The following is a 26,692-nucleotide window of genomic DNA, read 5'->3' as shown; positions in this document are numbered from 1 at the left end:
CAGAATTGGAGGAGCATAGGCATAGGGGGCACGGAGACTGGAGGAGGTTAAAGATATTGGGAATGGAGAGATCACAATAATTAGTTGTCTTTCTGGGAACAAAGACACTCTCTGTACAAGTAAAGACTTCACACGTACATTTACTTTTTGCATCCATCCATTCAGCACAAAAAAGGAGTCAACTCCCCCACCTCAAATGCTACCCAATCTTATAAAATCTTAAGGCAATAAATCTCACAAAGCAGATCACTTTGCCACATACAGTGACTGGTTAGCAGTGGTTATCTCAACGTTCTACACAGTGAACTCAAATCCGGGATTGCGACTTGAAACAATAACAATCCAACTCAAGTCCTAGCAATACACTGTCACAAAACAATGGCAATGATTCCATAAAACTAGCTAAACAGCTCCCGCTGGTATGTAGAAACTGGAAGGAGAGGTTCTGTACAATTACATTCAACAGTGGTTAGCACTGCTGCCTCACAGCGCCAGAGACCCAGCTTCAATTCCCATCTCAGGCAATTGTCTGTGGGGAGTTTGCACATTCTCCCAGTGTCTGCGTAGGTTTCCTCCGGGTGTTCCGGTTTCCTCCCACAGTCCAAAAGTGTGCAGGTTAGGTGAATTGGCCATGCTAAATTGCCCATAGTGTTAGGTAAGGGGTAAACGTAGGGGGATGGGTCTCAGTGGGTTGTACTTCAGAGGGTCGTACTTCAGAGGGTCGGTGTGGACTTAGTGTGGAAACAGGCCCTTCAGCCCAACAAGTAATCTAATCTAATTCTAATTTGTACAGTGGTATGATACTCAAAGCATGAATTACACAGTGAGCATCAGGTTGAAATGAAGTCTTTTAATATTTCAATGCACAGTCAAGGTACAGAATAAAGCGCAGCATTTACTTTTAAATAGAGGTAGAACATAGCCTAGTTCATAATCACCTATAATTAAATGCAAACATGCTCTAAGAATTTAAAAAGAAACTCAAATGCTAATTGTCAACTGATTAGAAGTTAAAATTCCCATTCTGATCTCTGCTGCTGGTTGGTTCCTCACATTCAGACTGCACAACAGTCAGCTGTCCAGCGAGTTTTGAGATTTGTAGCTCAGGTTGAGGTTCTGAATGTAGGTTTGCTCACTGAGCTGGAAGGTTCGTTTTCAGAGGTTTCATCACCCTGCTAGGTAACATCTTCAGTGAGTCTCCCGTGAAGCAATGGTGTTAAGGCCTACTTTTTATTTGTGTGTTTAGGTTTCCTTCGGTTGGTGATGTCATTTCCTGTTTTTTTTCCCCTCAGAAGTTGGTAGGTGGGGTCCAAATCGATGTGTTTGTTGAGAGAGTTTGGTTGAAATGCCTTGCTTCTAGGAATTCTCGTGCATGTCTCTGTTTAGCTTGTCCTAGGATGGATGCATTGTCCCAGTCAAAGAGGTGTCTTTTGACTAGGTAACTGATGATGTTACCTAATAAAAGTGACAAAATGTCTGTAAACAAACCTTGCAGCTCAGCAAGCAAACTTATACCCTTGTCAGTTGTCCAATTTCGACACAGGGAATGGACACACAAGGCCCAAGTCAGTAGTTTCGCTGAAGCTCTGCAGAAGTCAGGTGTGGTTTAAGTGCAGCGCAGAGGACTCTGGCATGGCAAGACCTGATAGAAAATTTCAAAAGTTAAATGGTCCGTCTTGCTCCCACTGCCCAACCCCACCAGCACAAGACCCAACAGGAATCTTAGCGATTCACAGCCAGAAACAGATTTCATTCACCACCTTCCAATTCCACAGCAAATCTTTGAATGACAAGTTCCACCCAGCTACACTAATGCAATACTCATCCAAGGGGCTATAAATAAATTTTCCATTTTATCCCAAGCACTGGTATGGTCATCGCCAGTAGGGAATGTAGAAAGAAAATGATCCTATTTCCCAAATCCATTAGTACTATGAATTTGTTAAGAATCATAAGAAAAATCAACAGATCTCAAAGCTTTGTGAAGCAGTCAGTCACACAAAGGAATTTCATAGACAATCTAAAACCCAGAATTGTAATTTGATGCTGACCACAAAACCTTTTAATCAACAGCTCAGGAGTGCTGTAGCGGTAAAAGCAGCTATTTGAAGAGATCCAGCACCACCTCCAGTGTGCTAGCGCAGCCTTCAGCAGCCTGACGAACAGGGTATTACACGACATCAGATCCAATACCAAGGTGATGGTTTACAGAATCATAGTGGCTCCCGTCCTCCCATATCGCTCTGAGACATGGACTGTCTACAGCAGACACCTCAAAACACTGGAGCAGTGCCACCAATGCGCAAGATCCTGCGAACCCTCTGGGAAGTCAGATGGACCAACACCAGTGTCCTCCACCAGGGCTAACATCCCCAGCATCGAGGAACTGACCCCTCCCCTTGATTGGCAGCAATGGGCTGGGCACGAGACTACTCCAGCAGGAGCTCGACACCCATCTCTGAAATGACAGAGAAGCCCCAGCTGGACAGAGGATGCAGTTCAAGGCCTCACTGGCAAAGTGCAGTGTTCCCAAAGACACCTGGGAATCACTATCTCAAGCCCGTTCAAAGTGGAGGAGCAGCATCCGGGAAGGTGTCAAGCATTTCAAGATTTGCCATGGAAAAATAGTGTAATCCAGGCAGAAAAGGATGAGGAGCCAATGTCCCACCAACCCCTTCTTGTGACCACCAGAGACTGCGGTAGCCATACTGGTCCGTACACCCAGCTACGGACTCACCAAGAGAGAGTGGAAGACACAGTCATCCTTGCTTGCAAGGGACTACCAATGAATTCGTTCAATGGATATATGACAACGGGGAGGTTCTGTTCACACTCTAGTTTTAACTTCCCACAATTACTTATCCAATTCGCCAATAGGTGGCTAACTCTGTAATATCAGGAAGAAATCGAGACATCCAACAAACAAGTCATAAAGAGAGAGATTACTGTAATGCTGCTCAGCAAGAACCAAGTACAATTAATGGACTTCCAAAGATCACTACTGCCATCTTGGGGCAAAGTATCATTCCTACACTTGCTTCATTGCCATTCAATTATTACTATCTTAACATGAAGACTTTTGAATCCAACTTGTAATACATTAGAATTAAATACCTTTACTATTTGAAGAGAGGCATTAAGCAGCATTAGATGAGGACAAAGAAATTTGATATGAAGCTGCTTAAATAGACTATTTCAACAGCCTGCTTTCCAGGCTTTTGATATTAACAGCAGTTTCCTGAACACAGCCTAATTGCAGAACTTGCTTTACGTAATCAACGAGTAATTCTGCTCAATTATGTCAAACCCACTTCAGTCAAAATTCTACTTAATTCAACCAAGGGACAAGGAATCAACTCATCTCTGCAGACTGATATAGAAAACCTACTGCAGCAACATAGATGCTGACATGGCAATGCTGACTTTGCTATCACCACTTACTTTGAGCAGTGAACACGTGACCAGGGTATTGTGCTTTAGTGGCCTATGTCACAGATGCCAAAGTTCACAGTGGATAGCTATCACTACTAAAAAGCATATCAAAATCAGGAATGAGAGAATAAATATCATGCAATTAAAGCAACTGAGTATGCAAACTCCTGAAAAGTCTGCAAATCAATTGTGTGATATGGCTGGTGAAAATCTGGCAAATGAGAAGGAGGAACACACATATCAAGCTGGTAAAAAGATAAACTACAAAATATGAACTTGAAGATTAAATGCAGTTTAACTAAAAGCTCCTTAAATTCCAGCATACAGATTCACACTATGTTTATTAGGGGTTAAATTAAGAGGACAGTTGGGGTAAATGTGTTCCAGCCTGAAGAGAAGATTTTGAGGAATGGTCTGCCAGAGGTGTTTCGGTGCTATCAAATCCTTTTAGCAAGCTAGATACAAAAAAACCATTGCCTCAGGTGGAACAAATCAAGAACAAGGGGTCAGACTTTGACATTAGAGTCTGCCAGTTCAGCAGCAAAATCAAGAATCACATTTTTAGGCAAATATGTTAGCAAAAAAATGTGAAATACTCCCAATCAAAAGGCCAGGATGCGATAGACCAAATGGAGCTTTCAATACGGAGTTCACCAGATTTTCATCAGGCAGGAATATCAGAGGAATTCAGTTCACATGGACAAATGGGGCACAGACCAGCCTAGTCTAAGTGGGGCAAAAGGCTGAATTATCTCCTACTATTCCTAATATTCCCATGGACAATTAACAAGGAGGTGGAAAATTGCATTTCCAGCAACAGAGCTGGTCGGCACAATCACTGAGGGGATCAGAGTGCTATTAATAGGATGGTTGTTATGACACTACATCCACACATGGTGTTTATAAGAGAACTTGTAATGAAGTGAAAAACTTATAATCAACAGATGCAAGACTCTTCACCAAATACTGAAGGACAATGTGGTGGAGAAGGCCAAACCTGTTCTGGTAGTAAACAGATTATGGTGGTGTAAAAAGTGTCTGGGAATACACGAACTACAAATTCTCATAATAGGAGAAGAATGAACAAAAAAAAACCTGCTATATTTCCAAAACATAAAACAACCACCATTCAGCTGGATAACACCAGACATTTGTACAAGATGGATCAAAAAGATGACAATGATTGTCTAGAAAGTTGTATCATTCGTTGGTAGCTCTTCTGCACACGCTCATGTACTGGATTTTGAGCTAAGTTATATTTTATTCTTCCAAGTACCATATCCTTATATAACCAATGATTTACTAATCACTTAAAATATTTTCTGCTCCTGAAAATCCTTAGCTCAAAACGTTAGCAGGCATCAACACCAAAGGAAGAACTGAAGATAAAATCCACAACGGCCAACACACAATTAAAGTTCTGTTCGCTGAGCTGGGAATTTGTGTTGCAGACATTTCGTCCCCTGTCTAGGTGACATCCTCAGTGCTTGGGAGCCTCCTCTGAAGCGCTTCTGTGATCTTTCCTCCGGCATTTGTAGTGGTTTGAATCTGCTGCTTCTGGTTGTCACTCATCCACAGATTCAATCAATAAGCACACCAACCTGGACCCAATATACCGACCACTGCAGCGGACAGCTGGAACTGACAACCATTCGGCGAACAGAACCACAACAATGAGCACCCGAGCTACAAATCTTTTCACAAACTTTGTACACACAATTAAAAGAAAGCCTGGCGATTTGGAAATCAAATTACTCAAAACAGTGCAAACTATTCAAAAGGGCCACCAGATCCAAAATATTAACTCTGATTTCTCTCCAGATGCTGCCAGACGTGCTGAACTTTTTCCAAATTCTGTTTTTGTTTTCAAAACAGTCATGGCTGCTTTTGCAATCCACAAGATGGAGTCTTCCATGGCTCCATAGTCAAACTGAGAGCAGAGAGGACAATACGAAAACTCATGCCTTACCAAGCGTTCAGAAATCTTGTTGATAATGTAAAGGATTAATATATTGAGGCCTCAGTAAAAAGTCTAGGTAACAGCTTAAAAGTTGAGTTGTCTGAAGTTAATGATGGAATCTAACCAATAATTAGGTGAATTAGTGCACAACATGAAAGGGGGTGGGGGCATTTCACATTATTGAAGAAATGCGAACATCTTTTTCGCCCTCTGAATAATTTTTTTTAAAATGGAAGTGGTTAATTATTTGGATCAACAATGAGCATTAATCTGAAAGAATGAATTTGAAACAGCCTAATATCAAAATAGCTATCATTTTACAAAGATAAATAATCTAAATTAAATGTAGGGATAGTTACAATGAAGCACAATGATTCTGTTTAATTCATACGTATACCATGTTGAGAGTGTGGGAAGAATAGAGCATTGCATGGATTAGACAGTGACAGTCCTGTCACTTATCTTTCCACATCTTGCCACAATCTCTTAAAACAGAAGCAGTAACTATCAGAAAGCACCACTGGCATCTACAAACTAGAACTGCCCATTTGCGAGGATTGTCACAAGTTCCTGAGTTACCTTGTTACGTGCAAAACATCTTCAGGATAGTGGCCAGAAGGATATCAATCTCAATCTGGGCTGAAGACAAATGGCTGAGCACATGGGGAGGCAAGTGGCAGAATGTGTGGAAAAACCAACTGCACAGGACGTGGAAAACCCAGCAGGGTCAAGAATGGATCGGATCACACAAAAAAAAAAGCTTCACTGTGGCATGTACAACATGGTGTCACTGTCAACCACACCGGACCTTTATACAGGCATTCTCAGCACTGCTACAAAAATGGGATGTAAAGTGACTGCAGTGAAGTTGATAACCATTGAGCAGCTTTGGAATTGCAGTTTCTTAAGATTCTTCCAGATATAACAGCTTCAATTTGGGAGGGGGCGCTGGCTACCATTTAACAAGCAGCTCCTGGATTCAATCATGTTACTACAGGCAGTAGATGCCATGAACTTACCACGTGAAGCAAAACTAAAACAAAAGGGCTCTTTCTTTATTTTAGCCAGAACCTGTGATTCATGGTATAAGGATCATGCTGTTTCTAGATCCTGTTTTTTTTGCTGAGGAGGGTACAGCATCACGCTATAGCTCATTCAGCACACATACAAACCCAGCAGCACGAACCTTGAGGTTCCTTGGACAAAGAGAGGGATTGTTCAAGTGGCTTCCAGGAACTGCAATGAAAACCACTGTTAACCAGTTCCAAGCTACACAACTATTATAGACTCAAATTTAACACACAGATTAACTTAAAAAATAATAAAATATAACCTGATTTTTGTTTTCTAAAAAAACAAATAAAATCAAAATGTTAGTGGTTATTCATGTAAATTAGTCTTTGATTAAGTACCTTGTGCATTAAATGCTATTGCATGATTATGTACAATCTTTCACCATTCTGTTTTCTGTCTATGTCACTAGGACAAGAACTTAATGGGGCAAGGCACACACGAAACTGCAAATTCATGATCTGTACATAAGGAGTGATTACACAGAAATGGAACCTTCCCTGAAATTCGATTTTCCTATCAGGACATTTATGAGGGTCGGATTCCCATTCCTGCACTCCCCCTGAGCAGCCCTTATTATATTGTCCATTTGATCTTCATTTTCCCGGTTCAGTAGAAAGCCTTTACCACCGTATCCCTCAGCAACTGTATGATAATCTGTGGAGCAAAGACATATAAAGGTCATGGCCCTTCCACGTGCTCAGAACATCAGCAATAACTGGGATTAAGAGTGGCCTCCACCACTGATCTCAGCCCCATGGAAATATGTGACAAGAGGGTTGGACTTTACCCTATCAAATATTCCCTTACCTTGACTAAGCTCCTTGAAACCACATGGAAGGACACAAGGTCCATGTAATCATTTCGGATCTGAGCCATTAGTAGCTTTCATGGCTTCCTTTCCTTTACTCAGGAACTTAATGGCAGGTTGTTAGCAGAAGTTAAGCAAAAGCTGTTCATTTCCAAGTTAACATTGGAGCAATTGAACAGCACAAATTGCAGTTGTTCAATTGCTTGTGCCATCCTACTGCTCAGCGTGCATACACATGGTGCGATATGGAAGAACCCAGAGCTGCACCATATTAGAGGATATACATGGAAGGTGTAGGATGGCTAAATCTTTAACAAATCCCTTAAGCTCAAAACACATTCCTAATGGTCAGCTGTTCACTCTCTCCAGCTTGGACAAAGCAAGAGTTGAAAGCTACTTTATGATAGTCTCCAGAGGGAAGCTGTCTATCGACACCATCTAAGCTCTCATGTAGTTAATGGCCATTTGGTTCCCTAAAATGATGGATGTCATTTATGGAACTGGACTTCAGTGAAAGTGGGCTAAATGAGCAGATTCAAGTTAAAACACAGAATCCCTCCTCATGGGTCTGACCAAACTGGCCATCAACAGGTCCAGGAGCAGCGGGCCGTGGAGGGGGTCGTCAGGGCCGACTGTCTGCCTCTCTTCCGCGGTTACGTTAGAGCCTGGGTGTCCTTGGAGAAGGAGCACGCGGTGTCCACCAACACCCTGGAGTTGTTCAGGGAGAGGTGGGCGCCGCAGGGAGTGGAGTGCATTATTTCCCCCTCCAACTCTATTTTGATTTAGTCCCTGCCCTCCCCCTTCACTGTTTTGATCACACAGCATTGCCCTTTGATGTGAAGTGCAGTGCTTGTCACTGGCCACTCAGGTGTTTCCTATCTTCCTGGTGGTGGAAATTGAATAAAGATTCGTACACCTTGTGTCTCTCACTGTGTCTCACACCTGCACACACACACCATGGGTGCTGGGGAAAAAATAAGCACTACCGTAGTTAGGCGGTAGTGTGGGGGGTAATATTTAAGAAAGAGAAAAAAAAATAAAACGTAGAATGAAATTTTTGCTTTACATACTCAACCATTAGCACTTGTCTGATTAGTCAAACTGGCTGAGTCAGCAGTTAAACAGCTTGCAAATTATTAAAAAGTCATTTGCTTTCACATGGAATTAAATTCAATGTGAAGGGAACTCCTTATCCATTTCCATAGGTCTGCCTGTTATCAATACAAAAGGCAGAAGGGGTGCTGGGGACAGCTTAACAAGCCAGAATAGGTATATTTCCAGTTCTGTATTACCACAGTCGAAGATCCAGCCACCTACCTGTGTATGCCAGGCCACAGGCCACATTGCTGCCAAGCAAGGGAACCTGTTCTCGCGAAATCTGGCTCCAGCCAGCATCATTGCCAACCAAGGCGATTACAGGAGTCTGAAAGAACACAGGTCAATAATGAGTGAGAAAATTAATTTTAAATGCACACCCTCAACTACCTGCAACATTTATTAAAACAAATAGCTCTTTCAGACTGGATCTAAAAAATATACGTTTCTGATTGTTTGGAAAGGGAGTGGCCATGAGATGACAGTGAGGGAATGAAATCAACAACACCAATATGAAATGAAGAAATCTGAAAGAGAAAGCTAATATCAATAATGGGGAACAAGAAATTACCAGGCTTTTTGTAAAAATACATCTAATACACCAATGTACAATTGTGAAGGACAAAAAAGCTGATTTACTTGATCTGGCATCTCTGACTCCAGACCTATAGGAATGTCACTGACTTTCAGTGCCCTTTGATATGACCAAGGAACACCCCTTGGCATTCAAGAGTGGATCAGCACTATTACAAGGGCAATTACAGGTGAACAACAAATGGTGGCTGTACCCATATACTCTGAATGAGATTTTGTCAGTAACAGGTGCTAGGAAGAGTTACAGTGTGGTAGTGAGGGGTAGTAGGACTAACATCAACAGAGATACTTTTTTGTGTTGCTGACTGTGTCATTTTTTAAAAAACCACTTATGGGACATGGATACTGCTGATAAGCCAGCATTTCTCACCCGTTCCCAAGTTGCCCTTGAGCAGGTGGTGGTGAATCTTGAACAGTCTGTATTTTGTAGATTGACTCACATTGCCCTTAGGGGGGTAATCCCAGGATTTTGACCCAGTGACAGTGAACGAACAGCAATATGTTTCCAAGTCAGGATGATGAGTGGCTCACTGCTCTGTTGTTAGCCCCCAGCATTGACAATGAAGATACTTTTGGAGCCTCCTCCTCTAGTGAGTTGGTTAATTATGCACCACCATTCACAACTGAATAGGAATGACTTACAGAGCTTAGATCTGACCTATTGGTTGTGGGATCATTTAGCTCTATCAGTTGCTGCTTATGCTATTTGGCAAGCAAGTAGTAATGTTTGGTAGCTTCAAGAGGTTGACACCCTCATATGTAGGTAAGGCTGGCGCTGCTCCTGCACTCTCATTGAACCAAGGTTGATCCCCTGGCTGGGCGGTAATAGTGGAGTAGGGACGTGTCAGGCCATGAGATTGCAGATTGTGTTGGAGTAATTTTTTGCAACTATTGATAGTCCACGGCACCTCTTGATTGCCCTGTATTGTGTTGCTAGATCTGTTCGAAGTCTGTCCTGTTTAGCGCTGTGATAGTGCCACAAAGTACAACGGGAGGAAGTGGGACCCCCAGATACTGGAGAGTCAGAGTTGAAAAGTGTGGTATTGGAAAACCACAGTAGATCAGGCAGCATCCAAGGAGCAGGACAGTCAACGTTTCTTACATAATCCCTTCATCAAGTCATTCCTGATGAAGGGCTTATGCCCAAAATGTTGATTCTCCTGTTCCTCGCATGCTGCCTGACCTGCCGTGCTTTTCCAGCACCACACTTTTCCACAAAATACAATGGAGGGCATTCTCAAATGTGATTTTGTCTCCACAAGGTCTGTGTGGAGTTTATTCTTACCGATACAGTCATGGACAGATGCATCTGCAGTATGCAGAGTATTAAGGATGAGGTCAAGCATGTCTTTTTCTCTTGTTGGTTCCCCTCACCACCTGCTGCAGATCCAGTCTAGCAGCTATGCCCTTTAGGACCCAACCAGCTCAGTGGTGCTGCTGCTGGGCCACTTTTGGTGGTGGACATCGAAATCCTCCACCCAGAGTACCTTTTGTGCCCTTGTCACCCTCAGTGCTTCCACCAAGTGTTGTTTAACATGGAGGAATGCTGATTCATCAGTCAGGGGACAATGGTATGTGGTAATCAGCAGGAAGTTTCCTTGCTCATGTTTAACCTGAAGCCATGAGATTTCATGGGGCGCGATACGGAGGACTCCAAGGGGAATTTCCTCCCAAGTGCACGTCACTGTGTTCCCACCTCTGCTGGGTCTGTCCTGCTGGATGCAGGACCTATCCAGAGATGGTGATGGTGGTGGGGGTGTCTGGTACATTGTCTGTAAGGTATGATTCCATGAGTACGACTATGCCAGATGTTGCTCGACTAGTCTGTGAGACTGTTGGCACTAGCCCCTGAGGGGAGAACTATGCAGGACCGACAGTCTGTTTCAGCCATTGTCTTTTCCTGATGCCTAGGTCACTTGCAGGTGATCTACCTGGTTTAATTTCTTTGTTGAGACTTTATACTGATTGATATAACTGAGTGGCTTACTACAACAGTTTGGAGGGCAGCTGAGAGTCAACCACATTGCTGTGGCTCTGGATTCACACAAAGGCCAGACAAGGAAAGGATGGCAGATTTACTTCCCTAAAGGACATTAGTGAATCAGATGGGTTTTTCTGAAAATTGACATTGTTTTCATGGTCCTAATAGATGCTTAATTCCAGACGTTTAAAAAAAAATCTCCTAGGTGCCCAGAACACTTGCTGAGTTTCTGGATTACCAGTCTGGTGACAACATCATCAGACCATTGCCTTCCCCCTTAATATTGAAATATTCCATCATACTAAAAAGGTTAAAGTAAGACAAATTATTCTACTTTATTGAAATTACATCAGAACAAATTTCTGCCTTTCCAAATGACCTCAGTGAATTAAAGCACTCTCTACACTGGCTGGTCCATACTCTAACTCTATAAATTGGGAGTTATTGATTTGGTCACAAACTTGGCTGAAGGCATTGCAGTGAAGGGCAGGGTCTCGTCAAGGTAAAGGCACAACAACAAGTTGTATTTATATAATGTCTCCATCACATTATGTTCTGACCATGTTGGATGAAACATTAGCAAGCGACCAGGTAGGGGCCAGTAAGACCATTACTCGCTCGCCTGTGTCATGATATGGCACAGGAAACTCCGACTCCTTCCACTAGAAAAGCAACTCTGGACAAAACAGCAGCAGCAGGATGAGTTGACCATCCCAAATTCCTATCCAATGAAGATATCTCAAGACTGCTGAGACATTTCCAGAAAGCAGTGAACCTTTCTACATAGCCAACAGTAAGAAATTACTAAGTATTAATAATTGCCCATTTAGTATAAGCAGAGGTGTGACACATACCTTGTGACGTTTGAATGTGTCAAATTCAGCAATGCTGTAGCCAAGGGAACCATCGCCATAAACGATCCAAACCTAAATATTAAATAAAAATAGGGAGTCTGAACTCTGAACAACACCACAGCAATCTCTCTCTCTTCAGGGTCCAATGAACACACTTACTTTTAAAAAAAAATGAGTCTGCCTTTTGAAATTCATGGACGTTTCTAAATTTCTCAAAGTGCTGGGAACACACTTGAGGAACTCGGGTGTGGTACTGAACAATCTCCAGCCAGGAACAAGAGGTCAGATGTGCAGTAAGGATTTCTGACTCCCCAGCAGAACTGTGAAGTGCAGCCACCTCATAGTTACTTCTGTGCGTTTGACTTCTTTCCCCAAGAGTTCCAGTTTATTTGGTGCTGCCATAGTTGATCATAGAATCTCTACAGCGTGGATGCAGGATACTTGGTCCATCGAGTCCACACTGACCCTCTGAAGAGTATCTCACCCAGATTCACCCTATCCCTGTAACCCTGCATTTCCCATGGCTAACCCACCTAGCCTGCACATCCCTGGACATCATAGCCAATTTAGCATAGCCAATCCACCTGACCTACACATATTTGGACTATTGGATGAAACCCACACAGACAGTCATCCGAGGGTGAAATCGAACCCAAGCATCCTGATGTAGCAGAGCTAACCACTGAGCCACAGTGCCACCCCGTCAAGATGAGGGAAACGGGACAGGTGAATCCGGGCCAACAGTAACTGAAGGAAACTGCTTGAATTTGAATCAATCAATTAATTCCAGAAGAAGTGGACTCAGCAGTTATGACTGCAGCTTCACAGTGCCAGGCACCCGGGTTCAATTCCTGCCCCTAGTGACCGTCTGTATGGAGTTTGCACATTCTCCCAGTGTCTGCGTGAGTTTCATCCCACTTGCACAGGTTAGATGGATTAGCCATGGGAAATTACATATAATATCCAGGGATGTGCAGGCTAGGTAGGCTAGCCATGGGAAATGCAGGGTTACAGGAATAGGGTAGGGCTTGGGTCTGGGTGGGTTGCTCTTTGGAGGGTCGGTGTGGACCCAATGGGCCAAATGGCCTGCTTCCACACTGTAGGGATTCTATGAAATTAATAGTGAAAGCAAGATTGGATGGATAGGAGATAGAGCAGCAATGGAAATACAAGAAAAGAAATGAAAAAAGCATCGCCCCACAATTTAATACCTACCAGCATGAACATCTATCATTCATTTTCTGAATTGGGAATGTGCACATTTCATTAAGTCTAAAAGCTACCTCATTAACAGGACCCCTTATACTGTGAAAGCCCATCGCTTGATTTTCTGCAGCAACCTTTAATTATGACAAATGCAGCAACTTCTTCAACAAAGAACATAGAAAATTACAGCCCAGGAACAGGTCCATCAGCCCTCCAAGCCTTCCATGATCCAGATCATCTATCTAAACTTGTTGCCTGTTTTCTAAGGATCTGTATCCCTCTGCTCCCTGTCCATTCATTTATCTGTCTGGATACATCTTAAATGACGCTATCGTGCCTGCCTCGACCACCTCCGCTGGCAATGTGTTCCAGACACCCACTATCCTCTATGTAAAGAACTTACCAAGCATAGCTCCTTTAAATGTTTCACCTTTCACTTTGAACTCATGACCCCTAGGGAGTCCCCCACTCTGGGGAAAAAGCATCTTGCTATCCAGCCTGTCTATACTTGTCATGATTTTGTAAGCCTCAATCAGCTCCCCCCTCAACCTCCGTCTTTCTAATGAAAATAATCCTAATCTACTCAACTTCTCCTCATAGCTCGCACCCTCTCTAACAGGCAATACCCTGGTGAACCTCCTCTGCACCCTCTCTAAAGCATTGACATCCTTTTGGTAATATGGCAACCAGAATACAGAGTATTCCAAATGTGGTCGAACAAAAGTCTTATACAATTGCCAACTCTTGTACTCAATACCCCGTCCGATGAAGGAAAGCATGCCATACGCCTTCTTGACAACTCTATCGTCCTGTGTTGCCACCTTCAGGGTACAATGGACCTGAACACCCAGGTCACTCTGCACATCAGTTTTCCATTTACTGTATAGTTCACTCTTGAATTAGATCTTCCAAAACGCATCACCTTGCATTTGCCCGAATTGAACTCCATCTGCCATTTCTCCGCCCAACTCCCCAATCTATCTATATTCTGCTGTATTCTCTGACAGTCCCCTTCACTATCTGTTACTGCACCAATCTTAGTGTCATCTGTAAACTTGCTAATCAGGCAACCGATACCTTCCTCCAGATCATTTATGTATATCACAAACAACAGTGATCCCACCATGGATACCTGTGGAACACCACTGGTCACAGTTCTCCATTTTGAGAAAGTCCCTTCTCCTGCTACTCTGTGTCCTGTTGCCCAGTGAGTTCTCGATCCATCTAGCTAATACAACCTGGACCCCACACAACTTCACTTTCACCATCAGCCGATCATGGGGAACCTTATTAAACACTTTACTGAAGTTCATGTATATGACATCTAGGCATTTCCCTCGTCAGTCAACTTTGTCACTGCCTCAAAGAATTCTATTAAGTTGGTAAGACAAGACCTTCCCAGCAGAAAACCATGCTGCCTATCACTGATAAGCCCATTTTCTTACAAATGTAAATAGATCCGACCCCTCAATGTCTTCTCCAGCAGCTTCCCTACCACTGATGTCACTCTCACCAGTCTATAAGTTACCTGGATTATCTCTGCTACCCTTCTTAAACAAGGGGACATCAGCAATTCTTCCGTACTGTGGGACCTCGTCTGTGTTCAAGGATGCTGCAAAGATATCTGTTAAGGCCCCCGCTATTTCCTCTCTCATTTAACTCAGTAACCTAGGATAGATCCCATCCTTACCTGGGGACTTGCTCATCTTAATGCCTTTTAGAATACTCAACACTTCCTCCCTCCTTATGCCGACTTGACCTGGAGTAATCAAACATCTATCCATACCCTCAAAATCCATCATGTCCCTCTCCTCAGTGAATACCGATGTAAAACACTCATTAAGAATCTCGCCCATCTTCTTGGACTTTTCTCCTTTGTCCTTGTATCACGCGGTGAGATTATGGTGAGCTCCCACTGAGTGGCACAAATTTGTGATAATTCATAACTTTCAGCACTGCTCCTTTATGCCAAAAATTGCTGAATCTTCACAAGAACACCCTGCAGTACAAACTCAGCAGTGGTTTCCCTGAAAGTTCTGGAATAATTCATCCTAACTATGACTTTGAGAAAGACAATCCCGTCTGTATCACACGGTTGTCAACTGCAGTAATCCTTACACTGAGCTTGCCAAACTGAAAGCAATTTACTGGCCTAGTCTCATCTGAAGACAACAGTGGAGACCCAGGGCTTTACACCAGGCAATTTTCTGGATCTGCACTGCATCCCTGCGATGAAATGTCGACACTGAGCAAAGCTTTAATACAACAGCTGGGGCCGGATTTGAACTAGAAATGAAAAGCCAGAAGGAGACACACAACATTTAAAAAAAAGTTAAACAGCTGAGCGCAGTGGGAGTCGGGCGAAAGTGAGGTCAGAACAGGGAGGCTGATGGGAAGGCACCTATTTAAGTAGGTGTGTAGGGCTTCCCTCCCACCTTCCTCCTAAGCTAAATAAAAGTCCACAGACTCAAAGCAGGAAGAGTGGGAGCATCAATCAGGGGCCTACAGGGAAGGTGAGTCACCACTTTAAGGTTTCAAAAAAAAACTTAACTTGACCGGCAGACTCCTCCATTTCTGTTGCAGCAGCAAAAAGAGCAGGAGCTCTAACCAAGAAGGACTCTTGTGGGCTGTTAAGATTTCTTGTGTATTGTGTGATATATTAAAATTTTAATTGGTTCATTGGATAAGATTGTAGAAGACAAATATTAGATTAGATTACTTACAGATTAGATTACTTACAGTGTGGAAACAGGCCCTTCGGCCCAACAAGTCCACACCGCCCCGCCGAAGCGTAACCCACCCATACCCCTACATCTACATCTACATCTACATCTACCCCTTACCTAACACTATGGGCAATTTAGCATGGCCAATTCACCTGACCTGCACATCTTTGGACTGTGGGAGGAAACCGGAGCACCCGGAGGAAACCCATGCAGACACGGGGAGAACGTGCAAACTCCACACAGTCAGTCGCCTGAGGCGGGAATTGAACCCGGGTCTCAGGCGCTGTGAGGCAGCAGTGCTAACCACTGTGCCACCGTGCCGCCCACTATTAGACATTACTTAATACATAAATTGTAAAAGTTAATTAAATAGGTAGTTATGGCTGGACAGGTGATGTGCTGTAGCTGTTGCTGTTTGATGTGGGAGCTGGCTGATTCCATTGTGAATGGCAGTGACCACATCTGCAGCAATTGTTGGTTGCTGGAAGAACTCTGGTTCAGAACTGATGATCTGGAATCTGAGCTTCAAACACTGCGGCACATCCCGGAGGGGGAAGAGTTACCTGGACACTTTGTTGCAGTAGATTGAGTAATTCAAATTCAGAAAGTGTTCAGGGACAACAGGGTATGACTGTAAGTGAAGAAGGTAGCAGGATTCTGAGTTCAGGAGTGCAGGAGCCTCAGCCCCTGACCTTGTCCAACAGGTATGAGATTCTTGCTCCCTGTACAGATGAGGAAAAGGGCTGTGGACAGGATGAGCCAGCTGACCATGGCACCATGGTGCAGAAGGCCATTCAAGAGGGGGAAGCAAAAGGACAAGTAGTTGTTATAGGGGATTCTATAATTAGGGGGACAGATAGCATCCTTTATGAGCTGGATTGGGAGTCCCGCATGGTGTGTTGCCTGCCCGGTGCCAGGGTCCAGGATATCTCCAACCTGCTTGAAGTGATATTGGAGTGGGAGTGAGAGAATCCAGTCATTCTGGTCCACTTTCAGATTAACGACATAGGCAAGGTTAGGACGAAGGACCCGTTTGGGGAATATCAAGCATTAGGAAGGAAATTGAAGAACAGGTCCTCGAGGATCATAATCTCCGGATTACTACCCGAGCCACATGCTAATTGGCATAGGGATAAGAAAGTTAGTGAATTAAACACATGGCTAAAAGAATGGTGTGGGAAAGAGGGGTTCCATTTCATGAGGCATTAGCATCAGTTTTGGAAGCGGGGGTGGGGGGGGGGGGGTGTGGAATCTGTACCGTTGGGACGGTCTCAGCCTGAACCAATTTGGAACCACTGTTCTGGCAAAAAGGATAAGTGAGGTGGTCAGAAGGACTTTAAGCTTCTGAGTCAGTAGAAGGGAAAGTGACAGGGAGTATGCAGTTAAATGGCAAGATAGTATGGTTTAAGCTCGAGACAGACTAGGAATGTAACAAAAAAGGATAACTTAGGTCATTTTATGATTTCCAATATCTCTAATAATGATAAGAAAGTTAGCATTAAGGCACTTTACATGAATGCTTATAGTATTCATAACAAAGTAGATGAATTAACAGCACTAATCACTGCGAATGATTATGATGCGGTTGGCATCACGGAGACATGATTGCAGGGAGTTCAGGACTGACAGTTAAACATCTAAGGATTTACAATATATCAAAAAGACAGGGAGGTGAGCAGAGGGGCGGTGCTGCCTTGTTGGTTAAGAATGAAATTAAATCTATGGCACTGAATGACAGAAGGTCAGATGATGTGGAGTTGGTGTGGGTGGAGTTGAGGAACCACAAAGGCAACAAAAGAGAAAAAAAAAGGGAGTTATGTATAGACCTCCTAACAGTGGTCAGGACCAGGGGCGCAAGATGTACCAGGAAATAGATAGGGCATGTCAGAAAGGCAAGATCCCGGTGATCATGCGGGACTTCAATATGCAGGTTGACTGGATGAATAATGTTGCTGGTGGATTGAAAGAAAGGGAATTCATGGAATGCTTACCGGATGGCTTTTTGGAACACTTTGTGATGGAGCCTACAAGGGAGCAGGCTTTTCTGGACTTAGTGCTATGTAATGAGCCAGACTTTATAAAAGTAAGGGAACACCTAGGAGGCAGCGATCACAACACGGTACAGTTCAGTCTGCAGTTTGAAAGAGAAAAGGCAAAATCGGATGTAATGGTGTTACAGTTAAATTATGGTAATTACAGGGGCATGAGGGAGGAACGGTCAAAAACCAACTGGAAGCAGAGCCTAGCAGGGAACACAGTAGAGCAACAGTGGCAGAGTTTCTGGGTGTAATTGAGGACACATATAGAGGTTCATCCCAAAGACAAGATTATCTGAGGGGTGGGGGAGGGGGGAAGAGGGAAAAGAGATTAGCCAGCCATGGCTGTCAAAGGATATCAGGAAATGTATCAAAGAAGAAGAGGGAGCGTATAAAGTGGCCAAGAGCACCCAGAAATCAGAAGATTGGGAAGGCTACAAAACAAACAGAGGATAACGAAGAGAGAAATAAAGAAGGAGAGGACCAAATATGAAGGTAGGCTAACCAGTAATGTTAGAAATGATAGTAAAAGTTTATTTCAATACATAAGAAACAAACAAGAGGCAAAAGTAGACATTGGGCCACTCCAAATTGATGCTGAAAGGCTAGTGATTTTAATAAGTACTTTGACTTATTTACAAACTTATTAAGTACTTTGCGTCAGTCTTCACAGTGGAAGACATGAGTAATATCCCAACAATTAAGGAGAGTCGGGGACAGAGTGGAGTAGGGTAGCCATTACAAAAGCTAAAAGGTCTAAATATTGATCAATCTCCTGGGCCCGATGGCTACATCCTAGAGTTCTGAGGGACGTGGCTGAGGAAATAGTGGAGGCGTTGGGTGTGATCTTTCAAAAGTCATTGGAGTCAGGGAAGGTCCCAGATGATTGGGAAAAAAAAAAAAAAAAATCGCTGTTGTAACCCCATTGTTCAAGAAAGGATCAAGACAAAAGATGGAACGTTATCGGCCAATTAGCCTAACCTGGGTTGTTGATAAAATTCTAGAATCCATCGTTAAGGATGAGATTTCTAAATTCTTGAAAGTGCAGGATCAGATTAGAACAAGTCAGCATGGATTTAGTAAGGGGAGGTCGTGCCTGACAAACCGTTCCAATTCATTGAAGAGGTAAGTAGATTAGACCAGGGAAACCCAGTGAATGTTATCTATCTAGATTTCCAAAAGGCCTTTGAAAAGATGCCTCATGGGAAGCTGCTGAGTAAGGGGAGGGCTCATTATGTTCGAGGTGAGCTACTGGTATGGATTGAGGATTGGCTGTCTGACAGAAAGCAGAGAGTTGGGATAAAAGGTTCTTTTTCAGAATGGCAGCTGCTGACAAGTGGTGTTCCACAGGGTTCAGTGCTGGGGCCACAGTTGTTCACTTTATAAATTAATGATCTGGATGAAAGGACTGGAGACATTCTGACAAGTTTGCCGAAGTTAAGTGGGTAGGCAGGCAGTGCTGAGTAAGTGGGGAAGCTGCAGAAAGATTTAGACAGTTCAGATGAGTGGTCCAGGAAATGGCTGATGAAATTCAACATGAGCAAATGCAAGGTCTTAACACTTTGGAAAAAAAAGAATACGGCAATGGACTATTTTCTAAACAGTGAGGAAATTCATAAAGCCAACGTACAAAAGGATCTGGGAGTGCTATAGTCCAGGATTCTTTAAAGGTTGACTTGCAGGTTGAGTCCATGATTAAGAAAGCGAATGTGAATGTTGTCATTTATCTCAAGAGAGTTGGAATATAAAAACAGCAATGTGCTGCTGAGACTTAATAAAGCTCAGTTTGGCCCCACTTAGAATACTGTGTCCAATTTTGGGTCCCACACCTCAGGAAAGACATACTGGCACTGAAGCGTGTCCAGCGGAGATTCACATGGATGATCGCTAGAATGATATTATATTTATTAAAGTTTAGAAGGTTGAGGAGAGATCTAATAGAAACTTACAAGATAACGCAAGTAATACCATGTAATGCTAGGAAGTTGTTTCCATTAGGCGAGGAGACTTCGACCCATGGGCACAGCCTTACCATAAGTGGGGGTAAATTTAGAACGGAATGAGGACACATTTCTTCAGCCGGAGTGGTGGGCCTGTGGAATTCACTGCCACAGAGGGCAGTGGAGGCCAGGACGTTAAATGTCTTCAAGGCAGAGAATCAGGGGATGTAGAGTCAGTGTGGATACAGCTGAGAAATACTAAGGGTAAAAAGACCCTCTTGGGAGTTATCTACAGGCCCCCAAACGATAGTCTGGATGTCGGATGGAAGTTAAATCAGGAGCTGAAATTGGCCTGTTGCAAAGATGTTACTACAGTTGTTATGGGGGATTTCAACATGCAGGTAGACTGGGAGAATCAGGATGGTATTGGACCTCAAGAAAGAGACTTTGTGGAGTGCCTCAGAGATGGATTCTTAGAACAGCTAGTGCTGGAGCCGACCAGGGAGAAGGCAATTCTGGATCTGGTATTGTGCAACGAACCAGAATTGGTCAGGGTCCTCGAAGTGAAGGAGCCATTGGGAAGTAGTGACCATAATACAATAAGCTTCCATCTGCAATTTGAGAGAGAGAGGGTACAATCGGAAGTGACAACTTTTCAGTTGAATAAAGGGAAATATGGAGCTATGAGGGAGGAGCTGGCCAAAGTTCAATGGTGCAATGGATGACCGTGGAGGAACAATGGCGGATATTTCTGTGTATAATGCAGAAGTTGCAGGATCAGTTCATTCCTAAAAAGGAAGAATGATCCTAGGAGGAGGCATGGGTGGCCGTGGCTGACGAGGGAAGTTAAGAAACATATAAAGTTAAAAGAGAAAAAGTATAACATAGCAAAGATAAGTGGGAAAACGGAGGACTGGGAAGCTTTTAAAGAACAGAGGATTACGAAGAAGGAAATACGCAGAGAAAAAAAATGAGGTACGAAGGTAAACTGGCCAATAATATAAAAGAGGATAGTAAAACATTTTTTTAAAGATATGCAAAAGGCAAAAAAATGGTTACGACTAAAATTGGGCCCTTGAAGACAGAAACAAGGGAATATATTACGGGGAACAAAGAAATGGCAGAATAATCGAATTGGTACTTCAGGTCTGTGCTCACTGGGGAAGACACAAGCAATCTCCCTGAGGTAACAGTGGCTGAAGGACCTGAACTTAAGGGAATTTATATTTGCCAGGAATTGGTGTAGGAGAGACTGTTAGGTCTGAAGGTTGATAAATCCCCGGGGCCTGATGGTCTACATCCCAGGGTACTGAAGGAGGTGGCTTGGGAAATTGTGGATGCGTTGGTGATTATTTTCCAGAGTTCGATAGATTCGGGATCAGTTCCTGCGGATTGGAGGGTGGCTAATGTCATACCACTTTTTAAGAAAGGTGGGAGAGAGAAAGCAGGAAATTATAGACTGGTTAGTCTGACCTCAGTGGTGGGAAAGATGCTAGAGTCTATTATAAAGGATGAAATTACGACACATCTGGATAGTAGTAACAGGATTGGTCAGAGTCAGCATGGATTTATGAAGGGGAAATCATGCTTGACTAATCTTCTGGAATTTTTTGAGGATGTAACTCTGAAGATGGACGAGGGAGATCCAGTAGATGTAGTGTACCTGCACTTTCAGAAAGCTTTTGATAAAGTCCCACATAGGAGGTTAGTGAGCAAAATTAGGGCGCATGGTATTGGGGGCAAATTACTAACTTGGATTGAAAGTCGGTTGGCTGATAGGAAACAAAGAATAGTGATAAACGGCTCCATTTTGGAATGGCAGGCAGTGACCAGTGGGGTACCGCAGGGATCAGTACTGGGACCGCAGCTTTTTACAATATATGTTAATGATAAAGAAGATGGTATTAGCAATAACATTAGGAAATTTGCTGATGATACTAAGCTGGGTGGCAGGGTGAAATGTGATGAGGATGTTAGGAGATTACAGGGTGACCTGGACAAGTTAGATGAGTGGTCAGATGCATAGTAGATGCAATTTAATGTGGTAAATGTATGGTTATCTACTTTGGTGGCAAGAACAGGAAGGCAGATTACTACCTAAATGGAATCAGTACAGAGATCTGGGGGTTCTTGTACACCAGTCAATGAAGGTAAGCATCAGGTACAGCAGGTAGTGAAGAAGGCTAATAGCATGCTGGCCTTCATAACAAGAGGGATTGAATATAGAAGCAAAGAGGTTCTTCTGCAGCTGTACAGGGCCCTGGTGAGACCACACCTGGAGTACTGTGTACAGTTCTGGTCTCCAAATTTGAGGAAAGACATTCTGGCTATTGAGGGAATGCAGTGTAGGTTCACGAGGTCAATTCCTGGAATGGCAGGATTACCTTACACTGAAAGACTAGAGTGACTGGGCTTGTATACCCTTGCGTTTGGACACTGGCAGCAGGAAACATGTTTCTGCTGATGGGTGAGTGCCGAACCAGAGGACACAGCTTAAAAATACGGGGTAGACCATTTAGGACAGAGATGAGGAGAAACTACTTCACCCAGAGAGTGGTGGCTGTGTGGAATGCTCTGCCCCAGAGGGCAGTGGAGGCCCAGTCTCTGGATTCATTTAAGAAAGAGTTGGATAGAGCTCTCAAGGATTGTGGAATGAAGGGCTATGGAGATAAGGCTGGAACAGGATACTGATTAAGGATGATCAGCCATGATCATATTGAACGGTGGTGCAGGCTCGAAGGGCAGAATGGTCTACTCCTACACCTATTGATAAATTCTTGACCTTGCAAGGAATTAAAGGATATCGGGAGAGTGCGGATAAGTGGAGTTGAAATGCACATCATCCATGATTAAATGGCGGAATGGACTCGATGGGCTGAATGGCCTTACGGCCACTCCTTCATCTTGTGGACAAAACTCTGGCAGGCTGGATTACTCTCTCATAGGCTTCCTCAAGGCATCCAAAGATTTTAAATTAGACATTTAAAAGATCTGATAGAATATTCATAACATGTCATAACTTTTCACTTTGTCCTCAGCCTTATGCACTCAGCCTCTGTAAAGAAACAGCGTACAATGCGCTGACCTGCGACTCTGGTCTGCAAAGCTTGGCTCCCAGCGCAAATCCACCACCTACTCCAAGTGTGCCAAATGCTCCTGGGAACAGAAAGATCAGAGAGGAACAATCTGTTAGAAACATAGATGCTGCTTGCAAACAGATAGGAAAACACAAGATGGATGGTGGTCTTAAATCAGCTTGGGTGGTATCTGGGGGTAAGGGGGTAGCAAACAGTATGGCTCAGTTTTTCTTTCCTAGATCACATAATTATAGGCTTAAGCCTTGGACCAGGAGTTGGATTAGGAACATAGGGACAACATTCGGTGCAGCAATGAAGGATTGCTACACTGTCCCGGCCCTGTTCCAATTCAATCAACCTGCTCTCACTAAAAATCCTCAACTGGCCAGTGACTATTCCAGATTACTAGCATTTATAAAAGCTGCAAATATGCAGACAATCACCACCTCAAACACAGGCGTGCCACAGAGACCATAACTATGCCTTGCTGCCCCAATTCCCATATAATCTGCCTTGACCAAGCATCAAGCTCCTTTCATTCAACAGCATGACATTCTGCATTACTAACTACTGCCACTGACATTAACCCTGCTCTCTCTTCCACTTCTGGAGGTTAAGTTTTTTTCTATCCCAAAATTATTTTGAAATTGACACAAAAAATGAGGTTATAGCTGCGCATTAAAAGATTCTGGAGCACATAATACAAATAGGCGTTCCAGCACACTGGACAGAGAGACTACTGCAGTAACCCAAAGTAATGCTTTTCAGACAAAACATTAAACTGCACCCCATCAGCCCAAATCTCTCTATTTGCTCACATTTCTCCTCCAACTGGCATTGCCAAAAATCAGATTGTCTGATCATTCGGTCCTGCTATGAATGAGGCCTTGCTGGATCAAATTGGTTGGGATATTTGCCTAATAAAAGCAATTACAATTCAAAAGTGATTCATAGATTGCAAAGCATATGAGATGTCCAAAGGGTGAAATAAGGAGTCCCTTTCTACAATTCAGTGCAAAATTAACGTCTGAATTGTTCCATAATTAATACTTGATTGTAGAATAGACATTCTTTGCCTCCCGACCCCGCTCCTAGAAGCGCCTACACATTGGTACCCCATCTAAATAAAAAAAGACTCTCACCACAAAGTGGTAAAACCACAGAAAGGAACTCCAGCCAGCTTGGAGCAATATCCACATTCCAAAAAAAGGATTCTCCCGCTCCCCAGCGCTCCTTCAACAATTCAGTTTGTACTAACCAGGATCGAGCCATCGGAGAGGTCCTCGGGGTTTCAAGATATAAGCAGCACTCCCCACAAAATCACCCCCATCAGTCACTATGATGCTGTCCTCCTCCATCAAATGCTCGACACGATGCAGAACTTTCAGAGGATTCAGATGGGTCATCACTTCCTCCTCTGCTTTTTCACTGAAAAATGAAAAACAAAAATTCCATTTCAGAACTTGTACCCAATCTATACATTTTATTTGGCCAATCCAGACTTTAAAGCCTTGAAATATTGTATTCCGTGACTCAAGTTAATCACACCCACACATTAGTCAGAGACATACAGCATGGAAACAGACCTTTCAGGCCAACCAATCCATAAAGAACATTATCTCAAACTAAACTAGTCCCACCTGCCTGCTCCTGGCCCACATTCCTCCAAACTTTTCCTATTTGTGCACCGATCCAAATTTCTTTTAAACATTGCAATTGGTGTCCACATCGACTACTTTCTCAACAAGTTCATTCCATATGCAAACTATCCTGTTTGTAAAACATATTTGCCCCCTTATGTCTTGTTTAAATTCTCTCTCCTCTCATCTTAAAAATGTGCTCCCTAGTCTTGAAATTGTCCACCCTAGGGAAAAGACACCTACTATTAACCTTATCTATACCGCTCATGACTTTATAATCTCCTTCAAAGGTCATCTCTGAACCTTCTAAATTGCAGTTAAAAAAGGTCTCAGCCTATCCAGCCTGTCTTTATAACTCACCTTCCACATCTGGCAACATCCTGGTAACTATCCTCTGAACCCTCTCCAGCTTACTAATATGTTAGCCTTTTTTAAAGAAAGTTGTGTAAAGTACATGAGTGTTAGTAGCAAGACTGATATTCACTGCTCATTTCCTTGGGAAGGTGAGGGTGAACTACTGCAGCACATGTGGTATAGCAACAGAGTATTCCTAGGGAGGGACCTTAAAAGTTTCTGACCCAGCTAAAGGAGGGTTAAAATCCATCCAGACAGGATAATCTAGGCCTATGTTATTCAGCACCACTGAGGAAGTGCTGCACTGTCAACAGTGCCATGTTTTGGATGGATTATCTGAATGGCACCTTACCTAATGGGTAAAACAGGCACTAACCTCCTTCCCCTCTTACTGCAAGCTTCCTAATATTTGGCACACACCTCTTGATTTTTGAAGCTTGCATCACACATGACAAACATTCATACCTCTGAATTTATTGGCACAATTTAAGTCTTTAACAATAAAACAACTGTAATTCTAGTCCCTTTCTCATTGGCCTGGCCTGATCCTTCCCTCTTGTAAGCATTGACCACATGTTAATGTATTTTTTTCCAACATCTGATAATTTGATCAAAATGTAGTACTTGTGCTAGAGCCTTGCAAGCAATTGATGCGTCTGTATGACATCTGGGTGCCATCCTGTCATCCACCGACAGGAAAGCCCTAGTAATATGCTGCAGAGCTCCTCAGCCAGTACTTGGGACTGGGAGGTTTAGATGATTCTTCTCAAACTCAAATTGACCCAGACAATTACAATATAATTACTAACTTGAACATGCAGGTCAGCTAACAGTTCAGCTCAAGGTCAGCTCCGCATCCCTTCATCGATCTATTCTATTTAATCTCAAATAGTCACAGCTGGACACAGTGAATAGCATGTCTGTCTCTATCCCCGCAATGCTATATTTCCCACGGCTAATCTGTGTATCTTTGGACTGTGGGATGGAACCTGCACAGACGCAGGGAGAATGTCAAAATTCCACACAGACAGACAGTCGCCCAGGGGCTGACTACAGTCCCAGTGTGATCGAGATATACAGCATGGAATCAGACCCTTCGGTCCAACTCATCCATGCCAAACCAGATATCCCAACTTAATCTAGGCCCACTTGGCAGTACCCGGCCCAGATCCCTACAAACCCTTCCTATTCATATACCCATTCAAATACCTTTTGAAATACTTCAATTGTACTAGCCTCCACCACTTCCTCTGGCAGCTCATTCCATATACACACCACTCTCTGCATGAAAAGTTGCCCCTTTATATCTTTCCCCTTTCACCCTAAACCTATGCCCGCTAGTTCTGGACTCCCCCACCTCAGAGAAAAGACTTGTCTATTTATCATATCCATGCCCTTCATGATTTTATAAACCTCTATAAAAGGTCACCCCCTCAGCCTCCGACGCACCAGGGAAAACAGCCCCAACCTGTTCAGCCTCTCCCTATAGCTCAGATCCTCCAACCCTGGCAACATCCTTATAAATCTTTTCTGAACCCTTTCAAGTTTCACAACATCTTTCCAATAGGAAGGAGACCAGAATTGCACACAATATTCCAAAAGTGCCCTAATCAACATTCTGTACAGCCGCAACAGGACCTCCCAACTCCTGTACTCAATGCTCTGAACAGTAAAGGAAAGCATACCAAATGCCTTCTTCACTATCCTATCTACCTGTGACTCCACTTTCAAGGAGCTATGAACTGGCACACCAAGGTCTCCTTGTTCAGCAACATTCTCTAAGACCTTATCGTTAACTGCACAAGTCCTGTTAAGATTTGCTTTCCCAAAATGTAGCACCTCGCATTTATCTGAATTAAACTCCATCTGCCACTTCTCAGCCCATTGGCCCATCTGATCAAGATCCTGTTGTAAT

General features: G+C 43.3%; 1 protein-coding gene across 1 annotated transcript in view; it reads right to left on the bottom strand.

The window, feature by feature from the left end:
* Positions 1–830: 830 nt before the first annotated feature.
* ilvbl (ilvB (bacterial acetolactate synthase)-like) overlaps positions 831–26,692 on the bottom strand; it is a 53,691-nt gene continuing 27,829 nt past the window's right edge. The window contains exons 11-15 of the mRNA XM_072593044.1: positions 24,042–24,211; positions 22,792–22,862; positions 11,799–11,870; positions 8,592–8,697; positions 831–7,120 (exon numbers count right to left, since the gene is read on the bottom strand). Of these exons, the coding sequence (XP_072449145.1) occupies positions 6,942–7,120; positions 8,592–8,697; positions 11,799–11,870; positions 22,792–22,862; positions 24,042–24,211 (598 nt within the window). The 3' untranslated portion in view covers positions 831–6,941. The remainder of the gene's footprint in view (positions 7,121–8,591; positions 8,698–11,798; positions 11,871–22,791; positions 22,863–24,041; positions 24,212–26,692) is intronic.

The sequence above is a fragment of the Chiloscyllium punctatum genome, chromosome 23 (assembly GCF_047496795.1).
Source record: "Chiloscyllium punctatum isolate Juve2018m chromosome 23, sChiPun1.3, whole genome shotgun sequence".
Classification (NCBI taxonomy): Eukaryota; Metazoa; Chordata; class Chondrichthyes; order Orectolobiformes; family Hemiscylliidae; genus Chiloscyllium; species Chiloscyllium punctatum.
Note: the sequence above shows the minus strand (reverse complement) of the source record. Positions and strands in the feature narration are given on the sequence as shown.